This window comes from Zalophus californianus, chromosome 16, assembly GCF_009762305.2.
Source record: "Zalophus californianus isolate mZalCal1 chromosome 16, mZalCal1.pri.v2, whole genome shotgun sequence".
In the NCBI taxonomy this organism is placed as follows: Eukaryota; Metazoa; Chordata; class Mammalia; order Carnivora; family Otariidae; genus Zalophus; species Zalophus californianus.
In genome coordinates, this window is record NC_045610.1 from 4,204,243 (window position 1) to 4,216,583 (window position 12,341).

At 45.7% G+C, this 12,341-nt stretch overlaps 1 protein-coding gene and 1 pseudogene across 3 annotated transcripts in view; one reads left to right on the top strand and one right to left on the bottom strand.

Moving 5' to 3' along the window:
* Positions 1-12,341, top strand: part of USP43 (ubiquitin specific peptidase 43) — a 50,899-nt gene that overhangs the window by 18,365 nt on the left and 20,193 nt on the right. For both annotated transcript variants that reach the window (XM_027568555.2, XM_027568556.2), the window contains exons 5-8: positions 1,341-1,476; positions 5,311-5,446; positions 6,710-6,845; positions 9,617-9,728. In XM_027568555.2, the coding sequence (XP_027424356.2) occupies positions 1,341-1,476; positions 5,311-5,446; positions 6,710-6,845; positions 9,617-9,728 (520 nt within the window). The remainder of the gene's footprint in view (positions 1-1,340; positions 1,477-5,310; positions 5,447-6,709; positions 6,846-9,616; positions 9,729-12,341) is intronic.
* On the bottom strand, positions 1,866-3,194 carry LOC113908296 (annotated as a pseudogene). The gene has a single exon (XR_003515411.2). The product of XR_003515411.2 is annotated as a mitochondrial intermembrane space import and assembly protein 40-like (transcript).

The window sequence follows — 12,341 nt, forward strand, 5'->3', positions numbered from 1 at the left end:
CTCTGGCCGACGAAGGAATTATCCACGGTGCCTCCGTCTGTCATGCCGTAGTGGGGCTTCCGAAGTCTTGGGCCCGCTCAGAAGCAGGCATGGGCTGGTGGCCGGTCTGGACCTCTCAGCAGAACCAGAGGCAAATCTGGGGCGGTGGGGGGGAACCTGTCGCCACCTGCTTTTCCTGGCTTTCTTTCCATGTCCTTTTGGCTCACTGTGAAGGTGCAGGGAAACAGTTTCTCTAAGGAGCAGAGGAAAAAGGGAAGGGGTTGTCGAAGGAGAGGAGAAAAACAGAAAAGGGAAGGGTAGTAGGGTCGGGTGAGAGGTGTGGTGGGCTCGGCTTTTTAAGCCTAAGAGGCACACAGGGCAGGCGTTCCAGAAGCCGAGGTCTTAAAGCCATTAAGGCCAGATGCCAACGTCAGTGTCATGGAAGTTTGGTGAGTCCTACACTGGTCTTGAGACAGTGGCATTTCTTCCTTGTGTTCTCCATCTCCGAAAATACCATCTGTCTTGCCCTCCGCCTGTTGACAATCCCCCATCTTTAGGATGCAGTGGCAGAGCCAAAGCTTCATAAAGCCTTTCCTGGCAACGTAATCCCCGTTTCTGCTCCCAGTTCCTGCGCTGCTCACCATCCGTGCTATCCACGTAACACTGGCTTCTCCTTTCTTGGGTGACCCGACCAGGGGATGCCTACTGATGGATGTGAGCTAAGATTCTTGGCCTCGTGCGCCCGAGGACAGGGGTTGGGACCCCTGACTCTGGGGCTGGACTGCCCGGGGTTCCAGTCCCAGCTGTGGCAGTGAGCTGTGTGAATCCAACAAGTGCTGCAGGAAGGGGCGGGAGAAGCCGAAGCTGGAGGAGGGAGCCCCGGTGTGCTGGTGGGGACAGTAGGAAGTAGAACGAGAGATCCTGGGGGGGAGGGGGAGAAGGGAAAGTGTCCTATTACCAAGGGCAGTTTCAACAAGGAGGGCATCATCAATAGTGTTGAACCCTGATAGAAGAAGCTTGACCCTTTCACATCTCAGATTTCCAAGTTTGTTTTGGCTTACCGTGATCTATTGAACGGCTTACCGTGATCTATTGAACGAACAGAACCTTGAGATCACAGGTCTGTACTGTGATTCTTAATCATTAAGTACCTTTAATTTTTCACTGTGGAAAACTATACTTGAGCCGAGACCCTTTGGAGATTTGGCTCTCTGCTGCCACCTGGTGACAGTATACCTAAGGTACAGTGACCCCACCAGGAAGCAGAGATAGGAGCCCAAGTGTTGGGCTTGACCCAGTGTCAATGGTGTTGACAGTTCATGTCCGTCCTTTAAGGATGTGGACGCCTTCCTATTTTCCAGATTCTTGAGCGTCACCTTGGTCTTCCCCTCTAAGAACCAGCGGTTCCTGCGGGTGGGCCTGGCCGTGCCGATCCTCAGCACAGTGGCAGCCCTGAGGAAGATGGTCGCAGAGGAAGGCGGCGTCCCTGCGGATGAGGTGTGATGGAATGGCGGCACGGGGGCCTGGTCACTGAATGCCGGAATGCTAACTGGGCCAGCTGTGTAGGGCTGTGTAGACTGATTTCTGGTTCCCAGGTGACTCCCTCGTGACTCATGAGTTTCTGTTTGATTGGTGTCTTGATGACTGAGCCTTGACCTCTCCCTGCATTTACACAGAATTACCAGAAAAAGATGAAGACCGTGATGATGATCACGATCCTAATAATTCCAATGACCGTGAATGCTCAGTAGTGCTTCCCTAGTGCTGGGTGCCATTTTGTGACCTTGGTATTCATAACCAGTTCAGTCTTCACAACCGCCTTGTACAGTCGATGCCAATTACCCTCATTTTTTTTTTTTTTAAATCACATTTTCCTTTAATTGACTACTTAATTCACACCATTTCTTCTCTTGGCTGCTACTTTGGTAACAATTAGGTCCCCACCTCTCAAGAACATTGCATCTAAACGGGCTGACACAGAGCCAGTGTGAACACAGGCCCCAAACCAGGGCTTTTAGAATCACGAGAACAGCAAAACCAGCCTTTCTCTTCACTCGGAAAGGGATTTTGAATTAGAGGGTCTAAAGCTCCAATTTCCAAACACAGAAAACCTGGAGCTCAACGTAAAAATGGAAACCAAATGCATCAGAAATGAAATATAGTACCTTCCTCATATACTCAAGGTCAAGATGGTTCTTGAGAAATAAGTATCTGATCAGCTGGCTTCTTGTGTTAGGAATGGCCCCACTCCAGCATTTTGAAAGAAAGCTGTTTTTGTTTCTATTTCATTTCCCAAAGGGGTATAAAAATCTACTAAAAGGGATATAATCAATCAGAATAAATCAGCTCACTCACAAGACAGTCCCAAATAATGATTTGTGGTTGCTGAGCATAGTCAGCACATTATTTCAAAGTGGCAAAATTCAGGGTAATCTGAGAAGAGAATTCAAAAGTAACAGCTACATTTGCTGATAGGTTTATGTGAGACACACATACATTTTTTCCAGTGTGTATTCAAAGGACCAAGATCCCTGATCATCAAAATAAGTTATTTTGTACATTATAGTGCACAGAACAGAGGAAACACTTTCTTGGAGAATGACCAAAAGGCATTTTGCAAAAGGTTCATATCACTCTGAAGCAGAAGGACTGGAGCCCAGTGCCTTGTGGCCTTTATTAGCTTGACCCCTCCTCTTCTTTGGTTGCAGTGGCCTCAGTGGCAGCTGTCTCTTCTAAACGTTCTGCTGGCTTCTTCTCTTCCTCTTCCTCTTCCTCGTCCTCCTGGGGATAGAGGTCGGGATATTTCTGCATGCATTCCTGCATGGCCCGGAACTGGACCCCTTGACATCCTCTGTGCTATAGTGGACGCAGGAAAAGGCTGACTTGAACTGTTCCCCACAGTTCATTCCCCCAAGGCACGGGCATTCCCCCAAGGCACGGGCAGTTCCAATTAATGTCTCCATTTGGCAGGATCAATCCGTGCTCCTCATACGGATCGTTGGGATCATCAGCCACCAGCTCTGCATTGCTTGGAGTTTCATGGTCTTCTTTGGTCACAAATATGATTCGATCCTTCCCTTCCTGCCAGCAGTAGGCCATGGCTGCAGCCCCGGCGCTCAGACCTCGCAGCGATAGGGGTGGCGGCGGCACAGGCTGCGGCGGGCTCACGCTGTGACCTCTTCTCAGGCACGGCGGGCGGCTCCGAGGCCCACGTGGACCCGCCACTTACCCTCATTTTTATCAGTGAGCAAAGGGGAGGCACTGAGAGGTTTAAGTGACCTGCCCCAGGGTCACACAGCTAGGCAGCGCTGACCCAGGATTTGATGCAGATGGTTTGATTTCAGAGCCTGAGATGCTGCTGTGTATTTTCACTCCTGAGAGTAGAAACCAGGAGACTGAAGGGGCCGTAAATGAAACATGAGGAGCTACTGAGGATGTGTAACACGAGAGAGTGGGAGCGCTATGTGCTACCTTTTTTTTTTTTTTTTTTTTTAAGGAGTCTTTGTAAAGAGGTTGGATTTACTGTGACGTTGAGGGCAGAACTCCTAACCAGGGCCCCCAGGCAAGGGCAGAGGGGAGGTGACTGTGGTCAACAGCCATGTGGCGTAATGGGAGGGGTTTGGAATAGGGCTCTTCTGTTTTGTGACCTTAGTCGAAGTAAGCAATTGGTCCCCTGTGTCTTTAACTAGAAAATGCAAATTTTACACTCCCCTGATGACCTCATGGCATTTTTTTTTTTCAAATTAAAAAAATTTGTTTTAGCCTTCCTGTTGAGGAATAACACACATACAGTAATGGGCACACGCCTTGAGGTTATAGTTTGTTGAATTTTTACATGTAACCACCATGATTACTCACTGTGTGAGCGCTTTTCCTGCCCCCACCCAGTCGGTGCCTCTAATCGTATCACTGTGTTTATGAGGATTCATAAAAAATGAATATGAGGAAAAAGGTGTGTATCTTGCTCAGTGAACTCAAAGCTCTCTTTTCAGGGGTATATTGAGAGAGCAAGAGAGAATAGGACAGTGGGTGAGAGTCTTGGGGAAGAAATGGCAGTAAAAAAAAAAAAAAAAGCCAAAATGGGGATGTGACATAGAGTTTGAATAATTACAAGAATCAAAGAATTGTCAGGAATTTGCGGAGTGTGATGTGTTTGTTCAGGGAGGTAGGAGTCACTTAGGGATTCCTAAGTGCATGTGTAGGCATTTTGATTGGAACTTAAAATCTGTCTTGATATTTTAACCGGCAGGGTTATTCCTTTTACGTTATCTATGACCGTGAATATATTTGGATTTATTTATATCTTCTTATTTTATGCTTTCCATTTACCCTTCTTTTTCTTTGTTTCCTTTCCCTCTCCTTTACTGCTGCTTTTCTCTTGAGCAATTTTTATTCCATTTCTTCTGGTTTGGGACCTATATATTCTAATTCTGTGCTTATTTAGTGGTTATCCTTAAAATGCCGACATGCAGAATTATTAGCAAAGTCCTATGTTAATTTTCCCAAACAACACAAGGATCTTGGTGTGCTTTAATCTCCCCCTTCCACCTTTTTGATTATTATTGTGGATGGATATTATTGTCCAGTGTTTTAATCCCTCCTGCCCTTTCCTCCTGGTTGTAGTACTAGTATGAGTTATTATTATGGATTTATATAGTCAGTGTGTGTTTACATTTGCCAATGTTTACCATTTTCTTTGGCTCATCATTTCTTCTTACAACTCAAGTTTTTTTCCTGGAGTCAGTTTATTTGTTTTAACCCTGAAATGTATCTCTTACAAGAGAATTTCCCAGCCATTGTGCCTTGAATGGCCCAGGTGTGTTGAGATGTCGATTCCTTCAGCGCCCGAGGTGACAGGACCCTTAAGGTGGTCACCTCTCTTCTCTGCTATGAGGGCAACTTCTGCTTACCTCAGTGTTCCATAAAAATATGTACCGCATATGCCAGGATGTGAAAAAAGCTGGCAAAACGATTTAGAAGTTCTTTCAGTAGAGATCTGTAAATGGTAAACACTCTTAACTTTTAGTCTGAAGAGAGCTTCATTTTATTCTTAGTGCTTGCATGATAGTTTAGCTGGGTATAAACTTGAGGGTTTTTTTCCCCTCCTCAATTGTCTTCCCCCATCTCTTCAGTCAGCAGTTTGAGATTCTGTTGCCATTGAGATAGTCTGTGGTCAATCTAATTGTTATACCTCCTCTTGTTTTATTACTACTAATAAGTAGTGTTTCTCACTTAGAAGGGAGGAAAGGGTAAGAGACTCAGTCACTTTTAGATTTCTTGCTCAAGTTCCCTTTGAGGAATCAAGAGGGAAAATGATCCTCCTCGTTCCAGGTGATCTTGGTTGAACTGTGTCCCAGTGGGTTCCAGCGGTCTTTCTTTGATGAAGAGGACCTGAATACCATTTCAGAGGGAGATAACGTGTATGCCTTCCATGCGCCCCCACCACCTGGCCAGAAGATGCTCTCAGGTACAGTAATGCCTCGCATAATTTTATTGGGATAGTATGAGTTATACGTTTGAGAGGGTACTCCTTGTGTGCTAAGGCGTAAGACGTTTCGTTTTGGTACTTGGACCTGTCAGGCTTATTTTCTCTGATGTTTGCTGTATAGGTGGTTGATGATTAAACATTATTCAGTCAGTCAGGGGTTTTCAAAACCTTGATGAATAGCAGAATCATGTGGGAAGCTTGTTAAGGCAGAGTTCTGGGTCCTGCGCACTGAGTTTCTGGTTCAGTAGGTCTGGGGCGGGACCCAAGAATTTGCATGTCTCACAAGTTCCCAGGGGATGCCGCTGCTGCTGGTCCCGAAAACACCCTCTGAGAATGAGAATCACTATTCAGGGCGATCCTTGTGTTCAGGACTCTTGTAGTTCAAGGTCTGTGCTTGAAGTCAAATGTTTACAAGTTGGAGCAGTAGATGGCCAAAGAGGTTATTAAAGGACTTTTGTTAACAGTACCACTTCCTGAACTTGGCCAAGAAGATCAGTATCTGACCACCTCTGATTGCAGTTCAGTATATATTCTGGCCCAATTCTGTGGTCAGGAAGGCGGCCCGTATTTGGAGGACCCTCTGCTGATGTTGCCATATAGCCCAGGTGAATCCTGTACCCTGGTCCATATCCTCAGCCAGCCTCAGTGGCAGACTGTGGGAACCAGAGATCGGTGGTTGCTCTGAGTCAACAGGGAGCCCCTGGGCCTTGACTGGCCCTGATCATGTCCTCGTTCAATGAAAAGACCCTCATTTCAAGTTCAATCAAAGGTGACACCCCTGTGCTTTAAAAGTCTGATTTTCAGAATGATTGGAAATTGAGGAGAGTCTAATTCTTCCACATCCTCAAGGGTAAGAGTTCTCACCTTCTCTCTGTACTTCTCCTGCGGACTGAGAAAGCCAGAGCCAACTTGTGGCTCTCTGTTCCAGGCATAAAAGCAACCAAAATCATTTTGGAGTATTTTTCGGATCAACTTTGGGAAGCCTTCATTAACATCCCTGCCCATGTTTTACTATTATTGGCTGAACACAATGGCAAATTCACTACCATGTATATGATCTTCGTGTACCAGGTAGTACCAAATGGCACAAGTGCCTCGTACCTTAATACCTCTTTCCTTAAAGTACTCTAGTGTCTCCCAGTGGTGGTTGATAGATGCTCAAAGAGAAGAAGTGGCTAGAGAAGCCAGGGTTGTGGCCCAGCGAATTTTTTTAAGACTATAAACATAATTCTCTCTCTTTAGCTCATCCATCTGGTCTGTCGGTCTCCCCACGCTTGGCAGCCCGTGAGGGTCCGCAGTCGTCCCTGCCCGTCCATAGCGAGAACAAGGTGCTAGTCCTCTTCTGTAACTTGGTGGGGTCAGGGCAGCAGGCCAGCAGGTATGTATAACCTCATCTCCTTCGTGATGTCTGGGCTGTGTAGACACGTGCTTGGGATTCCATCTAGAATAATTCTAATTTGATAAAATCAAGCATCCATTCTCAAGGTTATTCAGCGAGGAATAGGGTACTTTCTGATCAAGAGGATCATCAGTAACTGCCTTGAACAGATGGCAAACGTTGTCCTTAACAATTAAGCATCAGAGACTTTCCTGTTAATTTCAGGAACAATTATGGCTCTCACCGCTGTCATTTTATACGGTGTCGTAAGGCCTGGGCAGTGCAGTAAGACAAGGGGAAAAAACTGGCCATAAAAAAAGAGAAAAAAATGACCACTGTCTGCAGATTATACTGTGGCCTGTCCAGAAAGCCAGGAACTGGGAAGTGATCAGAAGTGAAAGGGTCCAGGTATGGTAATATAACCGACAAAACCAGATCATTTTCCTAACTAGCCCAAATAAAATGCTCGAAAACTATAACTCTAATCAAAAATGCCTATACTGATAAAATGTTTGTAAAATTCATCTGGAATTATAAACTCATAAGGACAGTCGGAAAATATTGGGGGAAAGAGAGAGGAGGAAGGGAGAGGGGTTGCTTTATTAAACCCAAATGAAGTTTTAATTATAAAAAAATTACATAGGCTATATAAGAAAAGCTTTTGAAGCCAAAAAATATCGTCATATAGCTGGAAGAATATGCACTTAAATCATTGGAACAGAATAGGCTGAAGTATATTTAGGTATTACATGATAAAAATGGTACATTTCATATTATTTAAAGTGAATAAATTAGTATATAAGGGGGGGCAAATTGAGGCTATAAAGGAAACGGCTACTGTTTTAGACGCATTTAAAATTTTACATACAAAGAAAACATATTTATATCATGTAAGCGGTGGAAGGCGCATAATCCATTGTATAGAACCCAGCTCGGAAATTAGTGAGAGAGATACTCTTAGTAAAATGAGGCACGGAGATTAACGTTAATTCACAAAAGAAATACAAGCATAGGGCCAAAATACTCAGCTTTGTTCGTAGTAGAAGAAATTCTCATTGTAACGGCAAGAGGCTGTTCACCTTTCAGATCGGTTACACAGTTTTAAAACTTGATAAGACTCATCCTGGGCAAGTGTCAAGGCAACAGGGCACCTGCCCCACTGGTACGTGGGTGTGGCTTTTCCGGGGGGGGGGGCAGCTGGGGCATGAATAGCTTTGGTCTTGCATTTCCACTTACGGAAGTTTATCCCAAAGAAACAGACAAAGGTGTTGCACACAAACATAGAGAGTTCCTGCTATAAGCAAGCTCTGTTACAATTAAAAGATCGGAAACAATCTGAATGCCTAACGGTAGAGGATAAGGTGAATAAACCAACCGTGGACAACACAGTCCCTTTGCTGTTCCAGACACACCCGCTCAGGTTCGTGCTGGCTTTCAGCAAAGTTTATTCAGCAGCGTCATATTTTTTTTTTAATTTTTTATTGTTATGTTAATCACCATACATTACATCATTAGTTTTTGATGCAGTGTTCCATGATTCATTGTTTGTGCATAACACCCAGTGCTCCACGCAGAACGTGCCCTCTTGAATACCCATCACCAGGCTAACCCATCCCCCCACCCCCCTCCCCTCTAGAGCCCTCAGTTTGTTTTTCAGAGTCCATCGTCTCTCATGGTTCGTCTCCCCCTCCGACTTACTCCCCTTCATTCTTCCCCTCCTGCTATCTTCTTCTTTTTCTTTTTTCTTAACATATGTTGCATTATTTGTTTCAGAAGTACAGGTCTGTGACTCAACAGTCTTGCACAATTCACAGCGCTCACCATAGCACATACCCTCCCCAATGTCTATCACCCAGCCACCCCATCCCTCCCACCCCCCACCACTCCAGCAACCCTCAGTTTGTTTCCTGAGATTAAGAATTCCTCATATCAGTGAGGTCATATGATACCTGTCTTTCTCTGATTGACTTATTTCACTCAGCATAACACCCTCCAGTTCCATCCACGTCGTTGCAAATGGCAAGATCTCATTCCTTTTGATGGCTGCATAATATTCCATTGTGTATATATACCACCTCTTCTTTATCCATTCATCTGTCGATGGACATCTTGGCTCTTTCCACAGTTTGGCTATTGTGCACATTGCTGCTATAAACATTGGGGTGCACGTACCCCTTCGGATCCCTACATTTGTATCTTTGTGGTAAATGCAGCGTCACATTTTTATCCATCGGCTCTTCGTACAACCTTGTGTGGTGCAGCCACGGGACATCTGTGGTTGGTGATTCGTCCCGTGGTACCCGTGGCTGAGCTGGGACTGTGCTGGCGATCCGGGCACTGTAGGCTCACCGCCTTGCGTTCTTCAGCTTGGGTCATAGAAAACATTCTCCCGAGAATACTCCTGATGCACAAAACCATCAGCGCGTCCACCAGACCGACTTCCCTTTGGATTAATCCCTGCCTCGCTTTCCTCTGGCTCCAAAGTTCTCTTACCCTGGCGCAGGGAGGAGAGTCTCCCCAGCTGGCTGATCATTTGCAGCCATCTGTTTTCACCACCACGTCTCTGTCTGGCTTTGCATTTCTGGAGCTTCTGTGTATACCGCAATGTGTCCATCTGGAGTGAGGTTCTCTGGTGGGCATTCTCGAACCGTGCTTGGTGCTCAACTCATACTCAGTGGAGACGTGCTCCTGAGCAGAGCAAACGCTCACAATTGTTGAGTGGTGTTGGTCTTTCCTTTGCGGAGCTAACCTGATGCCCTTGAATCGATCAGGTTCGGGCCACCTTTCCTGCTAAGGGAAGACAGAGCGATTTCCTGGGTCCAGCTGCAAGAGTGCATTCTCAGTAAGGTCCGCTGTGTCCTGAAGAGTGAGGCCCCCGTCCAGGTCAGTGTGTGTGCGTGTGTGTGTGTGTGTGTGTGTAGTGTGTGTGTTGTCGGGGATGGAGAAGGGGTAGGGATCTAGGAGAAGCTCGGGATAGACGGGCATTTGCTGTTAATGAGAGTGTTCACATTGCCCATATAAGACTGCTTTTTGCTCTTAGGCAAGGAAGTAACCATCCCATGGCCTGTGCTGTTTTATTCTCTACACCATTACAAAAGACCTTCCATGGACAGAGCCCTTTTCTCGTTAAATCTTTAAAAACACCCCTGGGATAGCATTTACCCTGTTCTTCTCTATTTTCTATATTTATGGCTTATCTGTGGTTCTTCCTGGAGTGTGGTGTATTACAATAAATTATAACTTACACGTTTGCATCCAAAATTTCAGGGGACTTGAGGCCTAACTTCTGTGGAAAGTGAAAATGGGTGTTTATGTCCAAATGTGAATATCTAGATATTAAAAAAAAAAAATGCGTCCGGTTTTTTAAAAAAACGAGATTAAAAACTCGAGGCAAAACACCTTTTTGCCTTGCTCCTTTATTTATTCTCAGGTTGGTAGTTAACAGATAAACACAACACACGCTAAAACCATTCCTTTTGGCCCCTAGGGTAACAGAAACCAGTCCGGTGGTTTGGAAGATGGTGACATTTTGGGGGACAGGTCAGGAGCCCCAGAATTTTGCTTCCCTATGTGAGAACTTGTCAGAGGTGATTTCTTAATAATTCATGCTCCTTCCTGCTTGGGGAAGACCGTACGTTTGATTCAGGAAGTACATGAAATAACATTTTTATTTTGTCAAACACCTTCTCTACATTTGTACCAACCTATATCTCTAAAGGATTTTTTTTCCCCCGTGGTGCCCAAATTAGAGCCTCTAACTTCTCTCTAAATAGGTCAGAATATCTTGCAATAATAGCTCCAGTCTTCCCCAGACCTTGTGCTCCTGATCCTTGCAAGTGGATGAAACCACTTTTATGCGAACGTTGAACTCAGCCGTCCCTGTTCGCCACCTGATCGCACATGTAGGCCTGCCTCTGCACCTCTCTGGTCACTAGGTTTGCAGAAACCCGTAAGGCAACCAGTGAGGCCAGCAAAATTCTAATAGAGGCAACCTCCTGTGGGTTAGGGATGCTTTTCTGCGGACTCATTGGTCAATGTGTGACCTGATTTTTTTTTTTTTTGTTATGTTAATCACCATACATTACATCATTAGTTTTGGATGTAGTGTTCCATGATTCATTGTGCATAACACCCAGTGCTCCACGCAGAACGTGCCCTCTTTAATACCCATCACCAGGCTAACCCATCCCCCCACCCCCCTCCCCTCTAGAACCCTCAGTGTGTTTTTCAGAGTCCATCATCTCTCATGGTTCGTCTCCCCCTCCGACTTACTCCCCCTCATTCTTCCTCTCCTGCTATCTTCTTCTTTTTCTTTTTTCTTAACATATGTTGTGTTATTTGTTTCAGAAGTACAGATCTGTGATTCAACAGTCTTGCACAATTCACAGCGCTCACCATAGCACATACCCTCCCCAGTGTCTGTCACCCAGCCACCCCATCCCTCCCACCCCCAACCACTCCAGCAACCCTCAGTTTGTTTCCTGAGATTAGGAATTCCTCATATCAGTGAGGTCATATGATACCTGTCTTTCTCTGATTGACTTATTTCACTCAGCGTAACACCCTCCAGTTCCATTGTGTGGCCTGATTTTTTGTAGGAGGAAGGTGTTCTAAATGGTTGTGGGGTTCCTAGGATAGCCCACCCATTTAACCCATAATGCTTTAAGTACCATATAAAATCCTGGCTCAGTCTGGTCACGATTTGAATGCATTCAGAATTCTCAACCTGGAGCTGAGGAGATGAAAAGTAGTGAAGGCCCTAAAAGGCATTTTCCTAGCGAAGGATGGAAGACAGGAGAATGTCTTCCAAAAATGACCAACCTGCTAGACAGATTGAGTTTGTTTGAATTCTGAAAAACGGGGATTTATCACTGCTGAGACACTTCTGTGGTCACATTGTAAACTTGCTTTGTGTGCAGACGGGGTAAGCTGCCTCCATGCAGTATTGGTGCCTTGATTGTGTTGATCACGTTGCTGTCCCAACAGCAAGGCTCAGTTAGGAAAAAAGCCGCCCCCCCCCACCGCCACCTCACCGCCCCCAGATTTAAGAAACGGTCTCCTTAGGAAGTAAGGAGCCGTGGCCACCCCTGGATCACAGCTTCTGGAGGCAGCTTGCTTCCCATCACTGCTTTTGTCTTTGTTGAAGCTGTAGGTCAGGCGGAGTGTGGTTATGGTCTAATCGGGCATGGACCCTGGACTTCACACTCAAGGCAACTGGGTTCCGATTCACCTTACCAGTGTCCCCTTGCTCCCTGCACACGTGAGCTGTCACAGCCAGAAGAGCGGGTCGTGGCTGTTTGAGGATGTGTTGGGTCGTGCCCACGCACTGTTGCTCTTTCCTGGAATTCCAGTGCTTCCCCCTCCTCCCCTGTCTGAATTCAACCTGTAGTTCACCAGTGCTTTGTAAGTAGAGGTGTGTCTACCTTTTATCGTTGTCAGAGTTTGGAAGGAAATTTCATTGTTTTTCTAATTAAAGCTAAGGGTCATCAGTGACCA